The 26,199-nt window shown below is 42.2% G+C and overlaps 1 protein-coding gene across 1 annotated transcript; it reads left to right on the top strand.

The window, feature by feature from the left end:
• Positions 1–25,036, top strand: grm1a (glutamate receptor, metabotropic 1a; the record flags this gene model as incomplete). Its single annotated transcript, XM_079180426.1, has 8 exons — positions 1–730; positions 3,348–3,597; positions 16,080–16,315; positions 17,643–17,889; positions 18,507–18,675; positions 19,878–20,004; positions 21,559–22,492; positions 24,226–25,036. The coding sequence occupies 8 exons, from the start codon at positions 1–3 to the stop codon at positions 25,034–25,036; spliced, it is 3,504 nt and encodes a 1,167-aa protein (XP_079036552.1).
• Positions 25,037–26,199: the final 1,163 nt, after the last annotated feature.

Here is a 26,199-nt window from a genome sequence, read left to right on the forward strand (position 1 = left end):
ATGTGGCACAATATGGCACGCGTAAAGATGGGTCTCTTCGCTCTCCTGTGTCTCCCCACGTTTTTCTTCCGCGTCCTCGTGCTCGCCCACAGCAGCAGCATCTATGAGCGGTCGGTGGTCCCTCGCGCCCTGGTCCGCTCCGTGGCTCGCATGGACGGAGACGTGATCATCGGCGCGCTCTTCTCCGTCCACCACCAGCCGTCGGCGGAGAAAGTAGCCGAGCGGAAATGCGGGGACGTCCGCGAGCAGTATGGCATCCAAAGGGTGGAGGCCATGTTCCACACGTTGGACAGGATCAACGCTGACCCGAACCTGCTTCCAAATATCAGTCTGGGCTGCGAGATCCGAGACTCCTGCTGGCACTCCTCTGTGGCCCTGGAGCAAAGCATCGAGTTCATCCGGGACTCCCTCATCTCCATCCGGGATGATAAAGACGGGTCCAAATGGTGCATTGACGGCACCCCGTCCCACCAACCTCCACCCTCCAAGAAGCCCATCGCAGGGGTGATCGGACCGGGATCCAGTTCTGTGGCCATCCAGGTGCAGAACCTCCTGCAGCTCTTCAACATCCCGCAGATCGCCTACTCTGCCACCAGCATCGACCTGAGTGACAAGACGCTGTTCAAGTACTTCCTGAGGGTCGTAGCCTCAGACACCCTCCAGGCCCGGGCCATTCTGGACATTGTCAAGCGGTACAACTGGACCTATGTGTCCGCCGTGCACACTGAGGGTGAGGCTCCTATGATCTCGTTAAATCACCATAGTGTGTCAGCAGCCATGTAGTGGATAAGATAGTGAGTCTATAGTGACCTCATCGTTTATTATGGTCATTTTGATTACCATGGCATCACTGTAATGTGAGACACATACATGTGCTGTAAATATTTCATGCTAACATTTTGAAAATAGTCAGGATTATTATACAGCTCTTCCCTTCTAATACTTTATAATTTTCACACGTACAGTATCTGCCTGTCTCAGTCTTTTGCTCTCAGCCTTTTAAAAGGTTTTTGCAGCCACATATGTTTACTCCAAAGCATATCTTTAGTAGGTTTTATATGCAGTTTTCTTGAGTTGGTGGTTGTGTGGACATTGCTTCAAGCATCTTTCCACAAATTCGGAAACATCGTCAAACAAGTTGTGTTGTTTGAGTCTTGAAGCAAGTTTTAAAGGTCTGCATCCAGCCAAACACACGAGTGACTGTTTTGGCACTCACACTTTAGGTGTTCATTTGAAATGTTAAACCAATGCCATGGTTAAGTCAGGAAGATGATGAAAAAAGAAATACATTCATGTTTCACATTTCACCAGATTCACATAAATTAAAATAAATGTCTTATCTCCATAGAAACCCTTGCGATAATAGTATTCAGTTTTTCATGGCATAATAGGTTCACCCTTTTTTTTTTCACTCCTATGCTAATTTGTTCAGGCGAACAGTACACCAGTGTATTATGGTGGAGACAGGAGGTAAAAAGAAGAGAGGAGTCGGGTAGGCAGAGTAATTACTGTAAAGTGAATTATGTCTGTAGCTTTTTTATTATATAGCATACGCACCCAAATGCACCCAAAATATGACTGGCAGGCAGTATTACCCAGGATCCCCCTGAGGAGCTGCAGACTCATGGGGAGTGTAAAACATCGTTGGAAAGTCCCACTATTGTCAGGTGTTGGAGAGCGGCTTTAACACAGGTTGCTATCTGACAGATGAAGAGAAGGTGTACTGGAGCTGTAGTACCTGGAGTCATAAATAGGTGGCGTCAGCTGTCTGACCTTCAACATACAGGGGGTGCCTCTGGGACCCAAGTCATAATTTAAGAGTAATGAAAAGCCAGTCAGGGGAAGGATGGATTTGATTGCAAGCAACATAATTTACTCAACAGGCTACAGTGTGAGTGATAAAAATAGGATACTTGTACACTTTAATTGGAATTAAATTGTGTTTTTTTTCTTTGACATGCAGGTATTCTGTAAATATAAACCCTTACACTAACTTTAGGTTCCGCTTTGTAAGAGACAACAGAGACCTTTGGAACCACAGTAAATGTTCCTAACTGAGACTTTACATCCTAATTCGTCGAATGCAGACCTTACCCTCAACTTTGAGGAGTCATATATAAATCCACTTCGTTTGTTTGGCTCTATCTCTAGTTATCGCTGAAATAGTGGTCACGACTGCCTTTTAAGCTCATGATTTTATTCCTCCACCACCTCAGAAAAAGTAATAGATGCAGCGCGTTCCCGTAGCAACAGCTAGGGCTGTGAAATTGCATAAATTACCTGTCCTGCTCATCATCAGAGTGGTAGGAATACTCAAAGCAGGTTCTTGGTAGTCATTGTTAAATGGGCTGTCAACTAATGCACCACCACCCACCTGTCTCACAGTCTAGATGGAAAGAGTAGAATAATTGGATATCATTATTTCCATTTACCGGTGGGAGAGTGAAATGAGCCAATTGAAAATATCATCAAAGGACTATTGGAAAACCAACACATGGGCACATTGTGTGCCAGAGTAAATGCATTACTGTGATGCCTATTTCTTTTGTCACCTTCCTTGCTCTATAAAGCCATGCCACACAGATCTAGTGTTTGTCTTCACCACCCATATACGGGTAGAGTGGCCTGGAGTCCCCCAGGAACCTGGCTCCTCATCAAGGCAATTGCACAACAAATGTTTTCAGATTTTTGTGGGTAAAGCCTCTTAATCTTCTTTTGATAACACACACATTCAGAAACACACACAGACACAGACACAGACACAGACACATGTTCGAGCGTGCACAAATGATTGGATTGTCTGTGTAATCCAGCTCTCATGCTAAAGAGCTGTGGGTTTTATCAACAATCCATCCGATCGTGACACAGTAGTACAAGTTCCGCAGTCCGCATGGAAATAGAAGATTTAGACTTAAACAGCTTTGACGGGCTCTTGATTTGGATGATGTGCTGTTAAACAAGGATAGCTATCTTCACCCCTTTTGGCTTTGATTGCAATCAGTAGCCAGTAAACTCTCTGACACTCATTATCAGAGGATCAGAGCTTCTTCTCAGTCAGAACTTGACGCACTGAACAACTGCTGGACAATGTCCACACTAAACGTGAATCCTAAGACAAAAGCATCAAAACCTTAACCTTTGTAGCCATGTCTGCCTTGTTTGCAATTCTGCAACACACTTCTCGCAAAACACGACACATTGTTTCTCACACTAGCCACACGTGTTCAAGAAATGTTTCAGAGGTGGGATTACCAGAAAAAAATGTTTAATTGTTTAATTCCAGTCAGTTCAGAATGTTTTTTTGGCAGATTTCTCACTATTTAATCTATTTTCTTCATCACCTACAGGAAACTATGGCGAGAGTGGCATGGAGGCCTTCAAAGAGCTGGCCTCTCAGGAAGGTTTATGCATTGCCCACTCGGACAAGATCTACAGTAACGCGGGGGAGAAGCACTTCGACCGCCTTTTAAGGAAACTACGGGAACGTCTACCCAAAGCTCGTGTAGTGGTGTGCTTCTGCGAGGGCATGACTGTCCGGGGTCTCCTCATGGCCATGAGGAGACTGGGGGTGTTTGGGGAGTTCCTCCTTATCGGCAGGTATGGATCTTTTTTTTCAAACCTTTTGATTCACAGATGAGAGCATCTCTCTTGATGGCAAGAAATTGGTTAACAGTCTGGAAGGCTGCGAGATGCTGTGTTGTCCTCCTGATGTGCATGTCACCAAGGCAACCAGGAAGAATTAGACCACATACGAATAGCACTGAATAGAAATGTTCTCCAGCAATGAATGATTGGTATTTCTGTCACAGACACAAAAGAGGGATACAATGCCCCCAGTCCATTCTCTCCCTTATGGGCTATCTCTTATTTGCTTGATATTCACTCCATCTCTTTCTTTTCCATTTTCTCCACTTCCTCTCTTTCTCTGTCTGTTAGTCAATGTTGACTGTTGAGTGACAGTGACTGACTGTAGCTGCAATCTTAGTCATTACAAAAAGGGCAAGTAGACTCGTCTCACACACGTATGCAGCAGCCCCATTGCACCATGAAATAGCCCTCAAGGAACAGTCACACTTGTCGTTAAAAGCCACAGAAACCTTGGTGCTACTTTTCAGTTCATTCATGCAATATCTTTCCGCCATCGTTTTGAGAGAGGGAAGAGGTTTTTTGGCATTGGTCTGTTGTAGGGCAGTCGTCACGTATATGAGGAGGACATAAATAAGACAGCTAACGATGACTGAGACTTGTAGCCTGTCAGTGTTTGTTGGAGATTTGATGAGCACTGCATGATTGCAGCACAGTGACGGTTTTGGTCTTTTCATAGGATCTGTTGACAGGTAGACAAATGCAGAAACACTTGAAATTGTCTTGTTGAATATCTACAGTATCGAATAGATTTGAATCAGACCTTGTTACGTTCAATAAAATCTGGCAATTAGTTATTTTCCTTGTATGTACATACATAAGGTTCTCCAGTCTAATATACACTTCTCTATTCTCTGGCACTGAGGGATTTGTTTCGTGTCATTGCCATTGCCCTTGTGGAGGCCTTTCCTATTTGCTGTAATATCTCCCAGTGTTTGAAATAAAGAGAATAAAGTGCTTCTCTTACTTGCCTCTGTTTACGTTGTATGTGTTATATTCAATGCATACATGCATATTTAAGTTCTAGGCAGCGGAAGGCACTCTTTCTTTTCAGAGGCAGAACATGGCTTTTAAATTATCCATTATAATGACACTCTAAGGTTACATTCCTTCCCATATCTCTCCTTTTCTTTTTGCCTCCATAGGAGATGGGAAAGTGGGTCTTTTTTTAGCTTTTGGGAAGTCTCCATGGGCGGAAGAAATGCTTCTGGGTCAGAGAGAGAGAGAGAGAGAGAGAGGGAGAGAGAGAGCGAGAGAGGATATATATATATATATATATAGAGTGTGTAAATATGACAGAGGGAGTCTGGGCCAACACAGATGCCGAGCCATGTGTCTCTTTCCTAGAATGTAGTGGAAGACTGAATGACGCTGTCAGACAGGTATTATCTCATCAAAGGAGAGCTTGTTTCCTTAATTCCTGCTTTCACCTTTAAAGAAGCCTCTTCCATGAAATGTTGTGTGTGTGTGTGTGTGTGTGTGGAGTTGGAAGAATGTTAGATACACAAATACAAACAAAGAGTGAATGAAACAAAGTGACCGAGCAAGAAGAGTACAGACAGGCCAACCTGTCGATCTAATGCACTGATCTTTCTTTTGATATCATTATTCTTTACTGTGCTCCAAAAAAATATCTAATTGTAACTGCTAATGTAAAACATATACTGAAAAACGGTACGATAATTGCACACCAGTGCGCTCTCTGGTATCACAACAGACAACTGGGAAGCATCTTAACATAAGACAAATGTTTCATTACATTCTGTATGAGTCAACTACAACACTGGTAAATAATCATTAGCTTTAAAATCAACATGGTAACAATCAAGCCAGCACAAGTCAAATGTGACAGGAACATGTGTTTTCTTTTCATAATCAACGAGCACCGTTGCGGTCGTCGCTATCAAAGATTTATCACAACTATAGCATCAATGTCAAATCACCACACCAAAATGCATCACCCCTCATCACCGTCAGTCAGCATTGTTCACAATATTACATTTTGGGATATTGGTGTTTTAGTTATTGCACTACCTTAGGGTAGTCAGTACAATTTGTAGACATACCAAGCTGCGTGCAGCAGCTTCCAGCAAAATCAGTGAGGTGAGGAGACAGTTATTGGCTTATACGTCTCCTCGACCTTATGCATCGCTCCATTTTGTTGCACTCGGTACAAACAAACAAAAAACGCATAAGAGATGGCGTACCCAACATTGAAAAAGATTTGGAAAATCCAAAAGCAGGCAGTGTTGTGGTTTTTCCACACCACATACCTCATATGTGGAGAGGATCATAGAACACCACGCAAGCAGACAAAAACACGATACAGCAGTGGCTACATAAACTACACGCAGAGAGTTTTGGATCTGAGCGCTTTTGTTTTAGCTGCTCGGCTAACCTGCTCTTCAGACGAGGGCCAGGTGTGGCTGCGTGCTCAACCCACTTTATCCCCGACCAGACTCTACCCTGCATCACTTCAACACTTTACATCCACTCCGCTCTGCTATTGTCAGTCAACAGGGCCCTTGTCTTTCTCTCTATGTGATGTCAATCATGATTTCGCCAATCAGCTGCCATTACAACTGCACACACACACACACACACACACACGATACAACATTTATTCCATGCAAACACTCAAATACACACAAATAGCACACAAACACAGACACATTCCCGACATAGATTATCCACTTATTATGTGTACTGTTGCCATCGCAACTGTTGTACTTTGCTAACTTCTGCATAAACTAAACTGACTTACGGCAAGACGCAAACTCACTGAGTTGAGTAACGTTACAAAAGAGTGCAACTGAGCAACTTAATGCTTCGTCCGCTCACTCTTGTCACACCGTAGGAAAGGACATATCTATCGCCAGATGAGTGATAACTTTGTTTGGTTCATTTTCTGTGACCAGTGTGGCATTAAAGCGCGGTGAAATTCATTTTTGAAATTACATTTTCTTTTGTACTAGACAAATTAACACTGCAAACAGTCAATGTCGATTCTACTCCTATTCTATTTCTATGGGCTTCATTCATCTGTCATCATAGCCCTCTTCAAATGTATGCAAATGCTGCTCTGTGTCTGTGGGAATACTCAACTGTTTGCTTACAAGTTCACCATAAAAACCTTATATGTTGATGTAAAAAGTATGTAAAAATATAAATCAACTTATGCCGGTTTAACAAAGTAGTTGAATGCCATGTTATCTTAAGCATAGAGGCGGCGGATCACAAAAAAAGGTTATATGAATATTTTTTGTAACCGTCATATGGTATTTATATCGACAAATATTGTCCCAGGTGCGTCAGATCACAAATCCCACATATATGCTGTTTTTGGAAGGCAATGAAAAAAATGACATATTTTGTTGTCTCGGAAGGAGGACTTGTTGCATGAAACATATCGGATAATCTCATGAAAGGATTGGCTCAAAAAAGAGATGTCATCTGATAGAGCTTGTAATTGAAGCCTGGGGAGAGTTGATGTATTTTCACAGAGTAGTTTTAAAGGAAATGAACAAAGTTTGTGCTTTACCTTTCATAAACTATCACAGACATTATGAAGTTCCATGACAAATGGACCTTGTCGAAATGAATTAAAAACATCAGGCCTCAACGTTTTTCTCAAAGCCTCTTTGAAGGATTTTCACCCAAATAGTTTAGAATACAACTCAGAAATCAGTCTCATCGTAGGGAGACATTTTTATGCCCATCGGAGAGCAAGCAACAGCTACAGGCGAATGTAATACACAATAAAATCATTGTTCTACTTTAACCTCAGAACAGCCTTATTTGTCTTTGAAGTGCAGCCACACGACTTGAACGGTGAAGTTATTTCCGATTAAGTTTCACGGGGGAACCAGGTGTTCTAGTGTGCAGAACAGTGTGTGCTTCATAGAGTGTACTTGACGCAGTAAAACAGCCACAGACTGTTATTATATATGCCTGTTATTTGACCACAGAGAGCAATACACACGATCACTCCCAGGAGGTCGCTGCCCATATTATTACAGATCCACCACCACCATGTTGCTGTTAGTCAGCTGTGGCCAGTGCTTGCAGCCAAAGTGTCTTTTTGCTGAAGCACTTGTACCATTTATAGATTATGTTTGTTCGAGATCTTTTACCTTGTCAGCGGGATCATTTTGCACAATCCAGGCAACAATATTTGGCCCTTGAAAATCTGTTAGGTACGTCAGAAACCTCGTTATAAAAGCAATAAATGTGTGTTTTGCAACTAACTGTATAACCAATTACAAAACAGAGACACTTGATGGGTGTAAAAAGTACCTAGCAACAGCTATATGCTGCACATTGAACACACAATCGGAAATCGGGTAAACTTTTAAGACAAATTATTCCACGAGTGCCATACTTATCTTGAAAATCACTCTGGTTTCTTTGTGATGGAATATGTCTGTGAGTTCGCTAAGCTGACAGGAATATAATATAGTATCCATTAAACATCTGTCAGTGTGTGTTTTAACTAAGGTTTCACCGAGGCAAACACCATTAACTTCCAGTTAAACTGAGTATTACAGTAATTCTCTAAATATTTCCACCTACTCAGTATAATATAAAGAGTTTGCCATGAAATAGTTTTTTCAGCTTTGAAAGCTAGATACACATCTACTGTACAGTGTCTTTTGCTATCATTCCCACTATGCCTGTTCCCCAACACCCAGCCCAGTATCTGAATGGCAGCATGGAGTGAAACCATCTACCCATTTGCCTTGCCTGCTCGCTCTTTTGCAATTAGCACCATTCATTTTCTCTCTCTCTCTCTCTCTCTCTAATGCTGAATGCTGTTATTACTAAACACCATGTGCATAAGCTGCTTCTCCACATTATACGCTCATTTCTTACACACACAGTTTTGGTCTCCCTCCCATTTTAAATGCTTGCTTCTGTTTTTTTTGGGATTTTTTTATTTTATTCTCAACAAAAAGGACACTGCGACAGAATTGTTCCGCCTCTGTAATGGCATGGCCAAGTCATTACCAGGGTATGACTGAGTCTTTTTTGAGACTGTGCTGAGGTGCAAAGAAAGCTGTGACCCCATATTGTGTGTGTCACATGCATTTCTGCATTTGGTTGTCCTATTCAATTTCTTGCAACAAGGGGACTCAGGTTTTGCTCTGAGCTTGAATAAATGAAACGTTTCGGGCGCCGGAGAGTGAAAGAGGGGAGTTGTGGCGCGACACGTTTAGCAGCCTTTTCCCCGTCATCTCTAAGGCTTTTACCTCCTTCCCATCTCAGTAAGGAGAGTGCGGAGGATGTGGAATTCTGCCTATTGACTTGCAAGTAATTTGGCAAATAGCAGGGTATAAGCAAAATGAGACCGTATCTCTGGCAACAGCACTGGCAACATCGACAAAATGAAAATAAAAGTATCTTCCTCTTCCAGAATTGTAGCTGTACAAGGGGTTGAGACAATCCTTTTTGTTTGCATGCTTTGTTTTAATCTATCCTTCATGAATTCTCAAACGTGAGAAGATATGTTTAGATTAATGAAAACAGGATTTAAGAAATTTAAGACGGCAGATAAAGATTAACTTGATGTTTAAAGATAAATTAAACAGTGTAAAAAAGAAGGGATGATAGCCTTCTTGCTTTATATCCTGCAGAACTGTCTTCGGCTTAAAATTACAGGCAGGTTTTTCTGATCATCCACAATTCTCCTGTTGCCCTTATCAGGATTGCTTTTACACGTGTGTGAGGCACGATCCCCATGACTGAGAATATGCTGCACTCTCTTGCTAGACTAGAGAGCAAGAGAGATAAAAGTGTGGCAGGCGGTAGAGGGGTGGGCTGGAACTGAGACAAAAACAGAAATGAGTGCCGAGCCTCTAGCTTTACGTTATTTCTCTTTCCGTGCGACATGATTCTGTCCTTTTGACTCTCTGCACTAACATATTCCTCATGCAAGTTTAGTGAGAGTTTACTGGGGCACATTCATGCAGGAAATCAAGCTCAATCTATTTTGTTTTGTTAGCAGGGCAGGATTTACTGTACCGCTGGAATTAAAGGCTTTGTGTGCTGCTTGCGCTACAGTCACCGTGGAGATTTTGTTTGGGCTCATGACGGAGTTGGTGTGATCGTCTCGCTGCAGATCTGTCATTCAGTCTGTCAAGCGGTGCTCCAAACACAATAGTCCCTTCTCAGGGAAATATGGCTGACGTTTGAAAAATTCCTCGCAGCAACAACAGCAACAAAGATTGTAATTATAAGATAAGGACGCGCTATCTGCATTCGTTCAGTAATGGAGCCGTGCTTGCGTTACTTGTACACACGTGGCTCTGGAAACTGGTATATGCAAGTTTAGTAAGGATTCGTGATTGCATCTGTTTGTGTTCTAATGAGCAAGGGAACACAATGAGCTGCATCTGAATATTTATAACACGCCTCTGATGTTAATTGAAAGCAGCCACACATTGTCAAGGACGTCTTTCTCTTTTCAATTGATGCCTTGTGTTCCCTTGTGCGAGGGGATGGGTAAATGACATTGGATCAAAAATAGCACACTGGCTTTGCATCTGGACATGGTTGTCACATCCTGATTTGCAGAAGTTGAAATACTTTCTTGCACAGACAGCTAGTATTGGACCATTTGTTTCTTCTCATGTACAGCATTTACATATTTCCTCATGAAGAAATGTAGTATTTCAAAAAATTAAAAATGCAATTACAGATGGCCTTCAATCCTTTGTACAGTCTTGTTTAGGTTACAGTGTTTCCGTATGTACATAGTAAATCATTTTGGAATAAGAGGCGATATCTAGTTGTATTATAGGTGGAGCTGTTATTTTTTTGTCTGTTTTTGGTCACCTGTTCACAAAAAAACGGACCTGAAGTAGTTGTAATTATTACAATAAAAACAAAACAATATGCCAAGAAGGATCATGGACCAACTGATATCGAGATCTTGTCATCCATCAGTCACTACTGCTGTAATGGGATGCAGATAAGAAGGGTTTTAGTAGTGAATTGATGTCCCTTGGTAGCGAAAAGCAAAAAGGATTTCCTCCCAGCAGTGTTCCCAGTCAGTGTAGAGGAGACTGATCTCCCAACTCAAACTGGGGCATGATGAATTAGTAAAAGCAGCTTGGATGGGCTTTTAAAGGCTCCCCGGCTCACTCAGGGTCCCCTGTGTCACCTCAAGACAGTCGTGCTGCTGCCGCTATCTGGCTAACAAGCCACCACCACTCCTGTTTTAACTGCACGGAGTTACAGAAATAAGGGAAATTGAGAAGAATGGCAAAGGAGGGAGAGAGGGATGAAGGCAGAGAGAGTTTTAGAGATGAGGCGTTATTGTTCAGCTGAGGAGAGAATTCCCTGTTTGAATATTTGTTTCACCGCCAGAGCAGTTTCGAATTAATTAAGAATGTTGTGGGATCATCATAGAGATAAATGTAGAACAGAAAACAAAAGTTACCCCTAAGACCTCCTGTTGTGAAATTAAAGAGAGCGGTGGTGGAAAATAGCTAAATGCATTTACATAAAAGTGCACCGTGTAACTGGCCAGAATTTTTGTTTAAAACACTCATAAAACTAATTAGTATTATCAAAAGAATGTGAAGAAGTTCAAATGTATTGTGCTGCAGCGATATCTACTGTATGTCTTGTAATTCCACTTGTTCCTGGAGAGGTGATAGTGAGTCACTGTAGCGCCAGTCCGTCCTCAGGAGAGGACGAAAAAGTTCAGCTGCACCGAGGGCTTGTCAATAACACACCCATGGTTCATGTGCGTTTTGATAGTTCATTTATTAGATTAAATCCAAATATGGCAGAGACGAGAAAACGACTCGCACTCTTGCCTCGTCCTCCCCTCCGCCAGGTAGCAGAGCGTACGTCAGCTCCAGTTAGCAGGTGATCGAATTCAGACCAGTGGTCTCCTGGCGCTGGAGTCTGCGCTGGCTGGATTCGACCACTCCTATGAAGTCTGAAGTACAATTTAATTTACCTGATTTTAAGGCTGAAGTACTGTAATCCCATTTGCTTACACACTTACGCCAAAATCCTCCCAGATGTCTCAGGTTAGTTGGACTACTGTTCTGTAATTAGTTGTAATATTTGACACCTTCAGAATTCTCTCAAATCCATTTTGGCACAGAAACTTTCAAGGGAACCATCAAGGCTACCAATATGAATTATTCAAAATTATTCACATGAAATATTTCCTCACTTTCAAACAGCCCATGTTGTCTCAAAAAAGAAATAATACTAATTATATTCGAAGGTTATTCAAAAAGTCAAGTAAATGTAAGTAGCCCCGGCCTGGAACTGTAAGGGTTATTAGAGTTAAAGCCTGACTTTACTTGAATAGAATAATGTAATTCTTCTTATTAGGCCGGTTGACATTCTAGTGGTCTGTGAACAACAGACAGTTTAAAAGTTTTTCCATTTACTACCTGAACTTTTATTCTAACATATTGCATAGAGCAATTAGGGAACTCTTGATTCCCCTATCCTCCCTTTCCTCTTTTTAAAGTAACTCTTCCTCTTCATCCTCCAGGGGAAACAGCGCATGTGATTAAATCTCTGCCCTGCCAATTAATTCATGGCTTCATAAATATACAAATGTGCTATCAAACTGGAACTAGATCATCTGGGAGAGTCGGGGGAGCTCTCAGTCTACTCACTGTTGTATACTACTCTGTAAATTATCCAGCTGTTCCCCTGCTGTTCCCTCCTCTAAACAATGCCACACATTATCAAGTCTCAGTTAACCATCAAAATATGCAAGTCCCATTATTAAGCATGTGGCATCAAAGGAATAGCATCCTGCTGACTTTACTTGCCGAGATAAATACTGACATAAATGATTCATTCAATGTGTTTGGAAAGTTGAATGGGTAAAAATGAAATTACTTTAAGTTTATACTGTCACAATTAGCCTCAGTCTTGTGGGTTTTACTTGTTTCATTCCACTGTGACCTCCCTACATTTGTACTGTACTTACTGTACTCAGTAAGTTTCTAAAGTAACATGGACATGGATTTAAATACCTAACAACAGCCCAAATTGGTGTCTTTTCACCATGACAACAATCTTTCATTTGAATCTTTTTTGTTTTTTGTTTTTTGTTGGTCCTTTTGGAAGGCACTGGCAAATGAAAACGCATGTTTGAGGGCAACAACAAATGACGTATTTTGTCTTTTAGGTATGAGGATTGTTGGATTAACCATAAGTACTGCAACACATAGTGTTTGTATTTATGATACTTTCCCTTAAAGAAACTGGCATTCAGTATGTTGCCTTCTTAACTTAACAGTTAAAACTAATGTTAAAACAATATCAGAGCTATGCTCTGTTTTATATCTTAGACCTACTTCCTTCTGCAGTCTTCAGTACAACAACTGTCGAACTAGTTACAAACTTGAACAGTGTTGACTCCTTAATCTGCTTAAACAGGTGTTCCTCTGCTAAATCTGACTCAGGTTATGTAATAACGGAGTTCCAGTACGCAGTGTGAAGCTGCGCAGCATTGAGGTGACATCAAATCAGATTTTGTCCCATTAGGCGTCCCTCAGACGGCCCGAGAGTTTTGATGAGCTGTTTGGAGTTCTGCCAGACAGTGTGATCCTGAGAGAGGAGAGCGAGAAGAGAGAATGTCATTTTACTTCATCACAAACTCCATTGTGAGAAACAGTCAAGCATGCCTTCACTTCCTCATGCCTTATTCATGTGGAGTGTTGAACCTCTCTCTCTCTCTTTATCTAAAAAACAATCTGTTCTCCACTGTTCTGTTCGAGCAAATATGTAAAACAATGAATTACATTTAATAGACCGCAATAAATGCAGTTGAGCCTGTCAGGGTAGGTTTTTGATGAACACAAATCTTTACAGAGTGTGTCTTTGTGTCTTTATACTACATCTACTGAAAGATAGAGGGAGGGACATAGACAGTATTCACCTGGAGCGAATTAATGAAATATGACCAGGACCGATGAAATTCACTTGTTTCTGACTCTTAACTCATTTAGCAGAGTGAAAAGGATGAGTCAGTTTAATTGTTCTCTTTGAATATACAGCAAACATTTTAGGAGACACAACGAGCAGATACCCTTAGACATGTTGTGATCTAGACCATATTGCTGTAATTTTGTCCTCACACCATCACTCAACACTGCTCTTGTCTTATAGAACGCGTTCCCTTGTCTTGTCCAACAGTAATTGTTGCAGACAGTAAAAGCCCACATGTATAATTTAATAGATCCTAACCTACCTTACTTAAACGACATACGTTTTTTTAAAAGCATCACATTTGAATCACTTAGAACAAGCATGCCTTTGTCAACTTTACACATTCACTGTATCACAAATCTTCCATAGAAGCCCGTCAAATATGAACATTGAAATCAAATCTTTTATGTTTCCAATATATCTGTGCGAAGTTCCAAGGATATATCTTCTCAGCTGCATCCCACATGCAACGACATATCCAGTTGGCTCTGTTTTCAGCTCCATTGTGGTCCAGGACTTATGCGCTGGTTGACATGTTCTTTATTATTATGAGTAAATCCCTCATACATCATTCTAGTAATGTTGCTACGTATTGGTACACTGAATGTGTAACTAAGCAGGCACTACAGTGCCCAGCTGTTTTAGAAAATCACAAGCCTTTTTAAAGATTTAAGAAAAAATAATAAAGATAAATATAAAACAACGCTAGCCCTATCCACTAAATTCCCACCTCCCAACATTGTGCAGGATCAGAGAGACATGTCAGGGCCAGTGGGAGACATAACTTCTGGATGACAGGCTCTATTTTCAAGATCATTTCCAGACTGGGTGTCTCATATATATAGGAATCCATATGTCTTTAAGCTTGAGAAGGTCTATACTAGCTCAGTCACATTGGTTGTAAAGTTTCCTCCTCGCCAATTTGGTTGAATGTCTCCTTTTTCGTGACTGACGGTAATTGTGGACGTAAAGGTGAGAAATTTTGACCTGCACACGCACAGACACAGACGCACGACTCCTTATCCATCACCCAGAACATCCCATGTGTGCGAGGTAATTGGTTCCATGGTGAGTCATACCTAATTGGTGTGCAGCTGTCAATAGCACAGGTATTTCAAGGAAGTAGCCCAGAGCCCACATTAAAGATAGAGAGACAAAGAATAAAACAGAGCCGGAAGCCTCACTCCGGCTCAGATCTAGAGAAAGAGCAGAGCTCAAAGTGGTGCTGTTTGTCTGTTTATTTGTTTTTCCGTGGTGTTTTCCATTTCTCTCACAGCCCACTGGCCAGCTGTGTGTCCAAATTGGCTTGGTAGGGAAGAAATTCTCACACAGAGGGTTAAACAAGGAAACAAACAAGCAAGCTGAAGGGATTGTGTAAAGCCTACAATTACGGCTGAGGCTCTAATGGTGAGATTTCCATCCTCTTAAATTGACGATTGCTGCGGTGGACTTGAGATAAGCTTCCAACCAGTGCTGCCACACTGATTTAAAATAACATTGTTCAAGTGTAGAGGCTGTAGTCTACCTACTTGTAGTGGAATTATTTAAATGAAAGCAAAACATGACCAGACTTTGGGTTTGTGCACTGAATTTGTTCCGTCGTTCCATTTTCCATTCGTCTCCATCTGAACACAGACATACCAAACTGCTGCTAATGTTTACTGCTCTGTATGTCCAAATGGCTTTGGGTAGTTAGTAGTGTTGTTGTGCTGCTGTACATTCTCTACAATCAATCTGTCACCTTAAAGCAAAGCAATCACATCACCTTTTAAATGCAGAATCATTGCATCGATCGGTGAATGCATTACCGTTCATACGGCAGCGATGTTCTATCAATTCTGACTGTCCTCATTTGTTAGTCCCTATATGCAAGCACTTTACATAAGGTTGATGGCTCAACAGGTGACTATTTGCTATCGAGAAATCACATCATGAGCGTTTCTTCGGCTTTCAATAAACGTCTCACAAACTAAAGGCTGAACAGACAACGACGCCTTTGGTCACCACTGAGGGAAGCTTGACTGCGAAAAGCTGCACATTTGTCCAGTAACAGCTGTGATTCAGTAATACGTGTACTAAACACCTCTACTGCCCTGTCCCCCTAAGAAAAGACAGAAAACCACGAATGGAAAAGAGAATCTGTCCTTCAAAATAAAGCTGTATTAGAAGCTCTTATGTTTTCATTGTGTGAAATGAAACTACTATAGTGTCAATGATGCTGCTCTTTTATACGTTTTTAATACTTTTATGGGCACGTCAGTCTGAATCAGCAGTTAAGTTTGAATTATAATTACAACAATCCAATGTAAAAGACACATGACAGTAACAAGTGAAGACAATCATCCCTGTCAAGGAGTGCCTCTCACTTTGAAATATGACATTGTTGTATTCTTACTCATTTTATTGGTCCCCCTGCGATCGATACGTTGTGTGCTCCTCTTCCTTCTCTCTTGCTCCTGCAGTGATGGATGGGCAGACCGTTACGAGGTTGTGGAGGGTTACGAGCAGGAAGCAGAGGGAGGAATCACCATGAAGCTGCAATCGGAGCTGGTCAAGACCTTTGATGATTACTATTTGAAGCTGCGTCTGGACACCAACACCAGGAACCCCTGGTTCTCTGAGTTTTGGCAGTACCGTTTCCAGTGCCGCCTCGCAGGCCACGCACAGGAGAACAAGAACTACAAGAAAGTCTGCTCCGGTGGGTGAAAACAGAAAAAATGTAGATCTTTGTAGTTTATAAATAGGAGCAGGGCTCATCTTGCTCTCAGTGAGAGTAGATGGTTGAGTTTGACCAGAGTGTCAATCAAACTCATGAATAATAACAAAAACTGTGTATTATTTTCTCTCTGTTTTCCTCCCTGAATATTCTCTCCTGTTGCTCCCAAAAGGTGATCATGGTAAATTGTGTTCTCGGCATGCTAATCACAACTTAAAAAAAAAATCCAATAAAAAATATAAAGTAATCAAATGAGCAATGCAATAATTGCTCAGCATGCTTTTCATCAACTGATAAATAAAATGAATTAGTGGTTTATGATGGTTACTATCTCAGAGCAGTACAGGTGTTTTACTACTTTCTCTCCACAACACTTTCATACACCTCTTTTATTCCTAAGACCTTCGAGGTGGTAAGTGCATTTTCCTTGTCACTACTACGGTGATGATTTCATCCGAATTGCACCTGCACTCTGTAAGCATTTGACTCCTCCACGACAGGAAGAGTTTGACTGACGCTCTCTTTAAAACAAGTACCATCTGTGATGCAATTTCGTAAAACGTGAGATGTCTTGATCCTGGCAGTCTCAGGCTCTCAGCCAGAGCGAGGATTGCGTTAGTCAAACTCTGATGTGGAGCACTGGGCTTGTGTATGAGGAATAACAAGGAACTGGCCTTACACTTTGTAAAGCTGCACAAAGGAATGGCTCACCAAGCACACACTGTTCACCATAAAGGCTTAAAAAGATCTCACTTTTTAAAAAATTGATCACACCCTCTTCTGTTTGCGCATGTTGATGCATATGATGGACAATAAATATCAATATTTGAAATGCACTGTCTAAGGGGGCAAAGGAAATGCTTAAACATATCGGAAACTTTGGAAATGACATCTTCATACAAGGATGCAAAAAATGTAACATTTTATACTTTTAGTTATACCATTCATACAAAACATTAACTGTGGGAAAGCCCCTTTAGAGGGCTGGTGGTGAAGTGAAACTTGGTGTTCAGTCTTGGGGTTTTTCCCAGACTATGGTGGTTCTCCAATTCTGTTTCCTATTGAGCTTTTGGATATCATGTTGGGATTTCCTTGTATGCTGATATATTTAGCTGCAAATGGAGGTTCTGCTTTGCAATAGATTATCCAGGTGTGGGTCTAATGTAATCATGCATTGTTGTGTACGTTCCTACAGTGCAGTTTGAATACAACACAAAACACCAGACGCACAAGACATTTTCTTGAATTGTAAAAGAAAAATGCAAAAACGTCCTTCCTTTTCCTTCCCTCTTCTTTTCCCCTCTAACAGGCAATGAGAGTCTGCATGAAAACTATGTTCAGGATAGTAAAATGGGATTTGTCATCAATGCAATCTATGCCATGGCTCATGGCCTCCATGATATGCACCAGGAGTTGTGCCCAGGGCAGCCGGGGCTCTGTGAGGCCATGGACCCTATCGATGGCAGCAAGCTGCTGGACTACCTGCTGAAGATATCCTTCAGAGGAGTCTCAGGAGAGGAGATTTATTTTGATGAAAACGGAGACACCCCAGGAAGGTAAGAGGATGAATTAGTGGTAAGAATATAAAAAAAAACCTTCATATCTTTTATATTCATAAAAGATTTCATACCATCAACGTGATTGTAATCTGTGAATTTCTCCCGTCTAACGCTCTCCGACTCATTAGCACGCGTGTACATGCACACAAGTGTGCACCAATCTTGAGCACAGAAGGATGTAATTAGTTTGGACTGGAACAGATTCAGTGGATTGTCCACTGTGGCAGCCACTTTCATCTCTCTGCAGTCCAACAGACAGCATTTGACAGTCAGAAAACACGGCCGTGTCATTACTTCGCCAACTAGGATTCAGGTGGAGCACATCCTGGTCCAATATAAAGACGAGGCCAAAGTGTGCATTGGCATGAGCTCTTGATGTTACACTAACAGGGTTGTAAACTGTTGACTTTGGATGAAAGCTTTACTAAACGGCCGAATCCTTATCATTAAATTACCTGTCACTCTCTCTCTTTCTCCCCTCCCTCTCCATCTCCCGCTTCGTCACTCTTTGTAATCTTTAACTCTCGCCCCTTCCAGTCTTTCTTTCCTCTTTGTCACTCAATGAACTTGTCCGTGCTCATTATGGTTCTCCGTCCCGCCCTCTGTCCATCCAGATATGACATCATGAATCTACAGGGTGTGGGTGATGATCATTATGACTACCTAAACGTGGGCTCCTGGCATGAGGGCATCTTAAGCATCGATGACTACAAGCTGTGGATAAACAGCAGTGACATGGTCCGCTCAGTCTGCAGTGAGCCCTGCTCCAAAGGACAGATTAAGGTAGGGATTCAAGTCCTCCAGCGTTAAATGATCTCCACCAGAGTTGATTTAGTCTGAAAAACCTAAAGTCTGAAAAATCAAAAGTCATTAACATTAACATCGGAGTGTGACTCTGAAGGTCCAAAGCTATCAAGAAGTGTTAATTCAACACTGTGCCAGATACGTAAGTAAATTTAACATTGATTTTGCTCTAACTAGCTCATTTTCTGTGCAACGAGGAGATGAGTTTGGCCAGGTAGTTTCACAAAGTACTTGGTCTTTATCAGAAATGTGAACACCAGAAGGATACTTGAAGAATGCTATTTCCAAGTTGTCTAAGAGTAAAAAGTATCTCTCTGCAAGTCTATAGCAGTACTAGCAACTCTCTAAGGCTGTACTTAGGTACAGTACACCCAAAACTGTAAAACCTATTCATTCATTATTTATTATTCATTAACACTCCTGCAAAATGGCCTTTGTAGGGTGTGTTCTACTGCACATTAACCCAATATGCCAACATACACTTGATCCAATGCATCCTCAGCAGCAGTGTAAACTTCAAGGATGTTACTCTGTCCCACATTTTGGCATCCTGCTTTGTCAATTAAATATTATGGAGAAAATAATTTATAAGCACATGTTTTCTCAGTATAAACATAAAATCCTTTTCATGATACACCAATGAAATTTCAAGTCTAAATGATCACACACAAAGTTTAAGTTTGCACAAGTGAACAACACATTTCCTGTACCTTTCAGGCAAAAGCCAGTTCGGGAAAGTAAATAATAGAAACTGGTATTCAGCCCAGTTTAAAGAAATGCCCTGATTTGCTTCATCTTGAGCCGATTGTTTTCAGTCTAGCTATACTCTTAGTTGCCCTGAGGGAGGGTGCATCCTCTCTCCTGGCTGCTCACGCCTTCCCCTCTATCTGCTCTGTTACCTGCCTCACTTATCACCCTGCTTTACATATCACAGTGCTGGTAACAGCTTCCCTGGGAGCAGAATGTAAAATCAGCCGGCCTTGTTTTATAAACAGCATGTCTGGGGCTCAAGAAGATAAAAACAACATATCCTCGACTTTGATATCCCCTTGATGCTGACTACCTGTGTAGCTATAGCCTTGGGTGGGATGTGCTTCTTGTCACGGTTTGATTAGTGTTGTGACTGGTTACTAAGATGTCCGTGACTCCTCATCGTTGATGTCTGTCCTCTCCACGTGCAGGTTATTAGGAAGGGCGAGGTGAGCTGCTGCTGGATCTGCACCACATGCAAGGACAATGAGTATGTCCAGGATGAGTTCACCTGCAAGGCATGTGATCTGGGATGGTGGCCCAATGATGACCTGGAAGGTAGGAGGGACAGAACCAGATGCTCTCAGCCAATCCACTTTTGATGTTATGAACAATATCCATTGATAGTCCCTTTACCAACCCTCACTCATTATATCACCCATTTCATGTATTTGCTCCTAGCCTAACCTACTTTTTTCCTGCTCCTTGTCAGGTCATTTACATCATAGAACACCTATCTCACTGAAACAGCACAAACACTTTCTCTCAAACTATTTTGGGCTCTCAAACCCCGCCATAAGCTCTTTCACACCCTGACACCTCCTTTCGCTGATGCTTTTCATCATCCAGGTCCAATGACCCTGCTCTCTTTGCTTTCCCACCCTCCACACTACTCTTTCCTCCTCCCTCCTCCCTCCTCCCTCCTCCCTTTCCTTGTTGTGACCCAGTGGTTGTTTTGACAGCGATTTATAGAGTTGAGAGGAGCTCTCAGTTCCCAGGTGTAAAATCCTATTACTGCCATGAGAGGCTTGGGGATACATTTCAGCAATCTGTCGAGGAAGAAATTCTCCTTTAACTCTCATTACATGTCCCTATCCGGAGAATACTAATAGAGAGAGTTGGTATCCTATTCATAGAGTGAGGTTGTACTGTCCATGTGTTCACTCATTCTCTCTTTTAGGGCAAATATAAAAAAAAAATACCTTTGTTTTTAAACATGATTTCCTTGTGGTGCTGGCTTCTTTTGAAAGTCAATGTGGAGTGAGCTTTGTTTTTGAATTTTGTTAAAGGTCTTCCCAGCTTAGATATGACAGCAGAGATTTTACAGGAATAAAGGATTTGAGGATTTTGTAAGAACAGATACTTTGCCACCCTTGTCCGTTTGCACGCAGTGTGGCTGGTGCCTCTGTAAACTAAGCCGGGTGGGTGGTCATTAAAAAAAAACAGCAACAGTTCACTGCTTTGCGCTTCAGATACTTTTCCCCTCAAGTGTGCCTCAGTGTGCTATTGATGAAGTGCCTTTAAATAATATCACAGGGTAACAACTGATTTACACCTTCATATTCGTATTAGTACCTCTCACATCTTGTGTTGAAAATATCCAGGCTTCCTGAGGGAAATAGTGAGGTTATTTAAACATTTTAGATTTCTTATGATTTGACATATTGAGAGTTAGCGATGCAGACCAGAAGTGGGTTATTCTTGTGATGGCAGTGACTGTAATGCTATTAGCAGCAGCATGTAATTTATGGAGTGTTAAGCTGGGGAAGTCTAGGGATGTCAGTTTTCTCCCATTAAGCTCTATAAACTTCCTCTGGGGGATGGAAGCAACAAGTGCATCATGACAGAGTCAACACACATATGTGTCTGCACACAGACATTTGGCATAAAATTAAAATGGGAGAGAAATCTGACAGAACTGGAGCTTTGACACGTGCAAATGAGTTCCTTTAGGCCCTCTTGTGTCTCCAAATCTGTGTCGCTCTCCTCTCTGCCATCTCTCTACTGACTGCTCATTGGTTCGTTTAACCTGTTTTTATTGTAGCTTTCATTCACAAAAGCTCATACAGTCCCAACAAAAGATTAACCCGACATCTCCTCTGCTCTTTCCAGGCTGCCAGTCTCTGCCTCTGAAGTATCTTGACTGGGCGGATGTGGAATCCATGGTGGCAGTGGCTTTCTCCTGCGTGGGCATCCTCATCACTTCCTTTGTCACCTTTGTGTTCATCCAGTACCGCGATACACCTGTGGTAAAGTCCTCGAGCAGAGAACTCTGTTATATCATCTTGGCAGGCATCTTCATGGGCTACATATGTCCATTCACCTTAATCGCCCGTCCTACAGTGGCCTCCTGCTACTTGCAGAGGCTCCTGGTGGGCCTTTCATCTGCCATGTGCTACTCTGCCCTGGTGACCAAAACGAACCGCATTGCCCGCATCCTGGCAGGCAGCAAGAAGAAGATCTGCACCAAGAAGCCCCGTTTCATGAGCGCTTGGGCCCAGGTGGTCATCGCCTTTATGCTGATCAGTTTGCAGCTAACTCTGGAGATCACACTCATCATTCTGGAGCCTCCTGAACCCATCAAGTCCTACCCGAGTATAAGTGAGGTCTACCTCATCTGTAACACTAGCAACGTAGGCATGGTGGCGCCACTGGGCTACAACGGCCTGCTAATCATGAGCTGCACCTACTATGCCTTCAAGACGCGGAACGTCCCGGCCAACTTTAACGAGGCTAAATATATTGCCTTTACAATGTACACTACCTGCATTATCTGGTTGGCCTTTGTGCCAATCTATTTCGGCTCAAACTACAAGATCATAACCACATCCTTCTCCGTCAGCCTGAGTGTAACAGTGGCACTAGGGTGCATGTTCACGCCTAAGATGTACATTATCATTGCGAAACCAGAGAGGAACGTCCGAAGCGCCTTCACCACATCTGATGTGGTGCGAATGCACGTTGGAGATGGAAAGTCGGCTCAATGCGGGACAAACAACTTCTTTAATATCTTCCGCCGGAAGAAACCTGTGTCTGCCAAAGCCAAGTGAGTGACATTTTACGTTGTTTATCTTGCTAGATTCTATTTGTTTCGAGCCAAAATTACAACATGCCTAAACACTCAAATGGCACAGTGAGTTGTCCAAAGCTGATTTGTTTGGGGAATTTCACTGAAAACAATAAACCAAAGTAACATGCAAGTGCTCATTTTTCACAAGAATATTTGAGTGTTTATGCTTGATGTTAAAGGTCAAATTTGTACTTTTCAGCACCCCAATCTGTGTAAAGCCAAACGGATACATTTATTTAGAAACAGTAAGAAAGGAACACCGATTTATGTGGAACATCCCCTTCCCCCTGAGGGGCGTGAAATATTATTAATGAAATTAAGCTAAATTTAACAGAAAACACAAGACAGGATATTTTGATGTTGTTGATTTAAAGCTAAAAGGCCATGCGGATGTATCAGTGATTATTAATGTATAGATAGATGCATCTAAACTAGATATAAGACTTGCATGTAACTTTTTTGAGATCCACAGCAGTGACACATGGACAGGTATCTAAAGTAAGGAGTGGGGCAGAGTATGAGAGTGATCCCAATCTGTTCATGTGTTGTCTCTCACCCTTGCTATGCAGCCTTTCTAATCTTTTAACCCTTTAACCTTCCAAACTGAGCAGCATAGTGTCTGAAAAGTGTCGAGGCTGGCAAATGTTTTGGCATGGTGGTCATTCAAATCCTTTCCTGGAGAGCTGCACTGTCCACTAAGACCTATTTTATTATTGTATACAACCAGAGGATACTTTTAGACTCTTTTAGACAGATGATGATAAATTGATCGTAAAGAAAATCAGCGTTTGCTGAGTTTGCCCAAAAATCTTATAGTCCATAATTTCCTGCACACTTTCGCAGAACATAGAGGTATGTTGGTGTGGGACGTTGTGTGGAAACCTTTTGTTTATTCTATTTTAGCTATTGCATTGAATTGTGCTTGTGTCACTAATGAGTGACTCAAAGTAAAAGGTGTAGCAAGTCACCATTCATAATTTGTTTGGCTCTCAGCTTGAGTTTGTTGACTCCTTTTGTATTCAACAACAACTTTAACCAGCCTATCTGGCTGAATTAAAGGATCACTTGCCTCTGTGGTCCTATCACTTATGCATAAGCAACGGAAAAAAAGGATGTTGACACTGCAGCCCTCCAAAGAGGAGATCTGCCACCTTGCTGCTTTTGGTTTATCCTGAATTAACCTCACATTTAACTTTTCTCAGCATGCCCTCCCCTCCCCACCTCCCCACCTCTCCACTCCAACTATAATCACATTAGAGCCAGTCCTAGTTCATTCTGTGCTAAACTCTGTGTCGTCTTCAGCCCAGCGCAGGCACCGACTGAATTACTGATTCAGAATGCATGCGTCTCATTTAAACTATATAAGCAGGTAGTTAAGACGGGAGGAATTAGCTGGTTGGCTCCTAATTCTGTAGGCTTAATGTTTGAAGCAATTTAAAGATCATAATGCTTTCTGCAGCACATTATGACTCACTATGTTTGTGAAGTGCCACAGTTGATAAAGGTAATGCTCCTTAAAGCTCACGAGTGAACCCCTTAGCGAAGCTGTTAATGTCAAGTCGTGTGGTTAAAAAGTATTTTAACATGCATCAGAAATGTTGAAATGCTGCTGCTCAGTTCTGTTACGTTGCGGCTATGTTGATGTTGTTTTTCTGCAACCCCCTCCCGGTTTCCTGTGTTAGTAACTTGGGTCTTTATCTCGTTCATAGTTCTAATGGCAAGTCTGTGTCATGGTCTGAATCAGGTGCAAGACACCCTCCGAGGGGAGGGAATGTGTGGCACAGACTGTCTGTGCATGTGAGGAAACAGGAAGCCGGCTTGAATCAGACGGCGGTCATCAGGCCCCTAACTAACACCGCCGACCCCCACAGTTGTGCGCCTTCCGCCTGCGACTTTGGCACAGTACCTCATCCCCCCCAACAACCGCGTGGCGCTAAGCCTCTGTACAACCTGGTGGAGGAGGACGACGAGGGAGATTCTCAGCGCCCCCTCTGGACCCCGACTTGCCCTGGACAGACGCAAGGGCTGGAGTCTAATTTAGATAGGCCGGCTTCTTATTTGCCCCCTCACTTGAAGGGTAGCACCACAGAGCGCTTGCAGGGGGCTGTGGTGGACACACACAGCTCCTATGTCCCTGCACTTAATGAGCACACCGCCAGGGAGGCAATCCCTGCCAATGAGCCTTTGAGCTTGAACACTTCGCAGCTTCTTTTGGCCCCACAAGTGGGGGTGTTTGAAGAAGAGGGGTCCGAGGACGAGGAACTGGACCTCTTACACAGCTACATTTATGATGCCAAGGAGGAGGGGGAGGACGGGGAAGGCGAGTATTTAACTCAAAACAAGCCAACTCTGGAGGATTCCCTAGCTCTGTCGCCCCCCTCCCCCTTCAGAGACTCTGTGTGTTCGGGGGAGTCTGTCAGCGACTCCCCCATCATGGAGTCGATGCTCGGAAACCCTCCGAGCTCAATCTACACCTCAAACACCCTCCAAGACTTCGCACACAGCTCCTCAACACTGTGAGAGCATAACAGCCGCTGACACGATGGCTGTTCACGCAGACACATTTCCACTTACAGGTTCATGCACACACACACAAATATATACAGATACATATTGTACAACATTATTTTATTATTTTAGCATTCATCTTTTGCTCTGTCGTTTGGCTTGCGTGTGTGTATTACTCTGCTTTTACAAGTAAGGGGTTGATCAATATTATAAGTAGAAAAACACCAGGAATCACCCATGAGTGCTCACATTCCTGAAGGGCTGTCAGTGATCAAAGCCTTTTTGTAAAATGTAAACTGGGAAGAGTGCCAAAACTAGTCCGCTCTAATGCCAAATTGTGATGAATTAAGCAACGCTGAGAATCATAATGAAGGATGTAGCTGTAGTTATCATAATGGCAGTGCAATTAAATGGCCTAGGAGAGACAAATGGAAAGACAAACACACTTCAATGTGTATATACTCTATGATGTGCACTGTAAGATACAACCAGAGTCCAAAGTGGCTCTTAGGACCGCAGCAGCTGAAGTGTATTTCATTCCAGTTTTGATTATCTCTGCTCCTCTCTGCTGCACACGTATACAGGTCTGTTCATGTGTGTGGCAGTCGCAGCTGCATCGAAAATGATTCGCTTTTTGCCTTTTTTCATTAATCAATTTCACTTCAGCTTCAGCTTCATCTGACCTCATCGCAATTAAAGTAAACAAAGATATTAATTAACAAAAAACGTGCAGTGAGTTGGTTGATTATTACTTTTATGTGTTGCGAGATGTGCAACAAAATATGATCACTGAACTGAGATTCCGCTGAAGACTTGCGCTGTAAGATATATGACATGGATATAATGTGCCAAACGAAGTTGTTATCAACCTACATCCCTGCTTTCAATTTTTACGATGTAGCTGATACAGGTTAGCGTGATTGTAGATGATGGCGGTGTTGTTTATTTAGTTTACACTCAATCGTACCAATGAGAACAAGTCTTATGAGCATGGGGGCGTGTTAAAAGAACTACTTTTGCTTTCCATGTGGATATTTCTCATGTTTTCTGAGTTTGCTGTGTCATTGTAATGAAAAACACAGTACTTGTACGAGTTCTCAAAGTTTGTAATACTGTTAAGCCATCTCTTGTTTTTCACACAGGTGGTATGTTTGTAATACTGATAAATGTTTCTA

This window comes from Pholis gunnellus (assembly GCF_910591455.1).
Source record: "Pholis gunnellus genome assembly, chromosome: 19".
Classification (NCBI taxonomy): domain Eukaryota; kingdom Metazoa; phylum Chordata; class Actinopteri; order Perciformes; family Pholidae; genus Pholis; species Pholis gunnellus.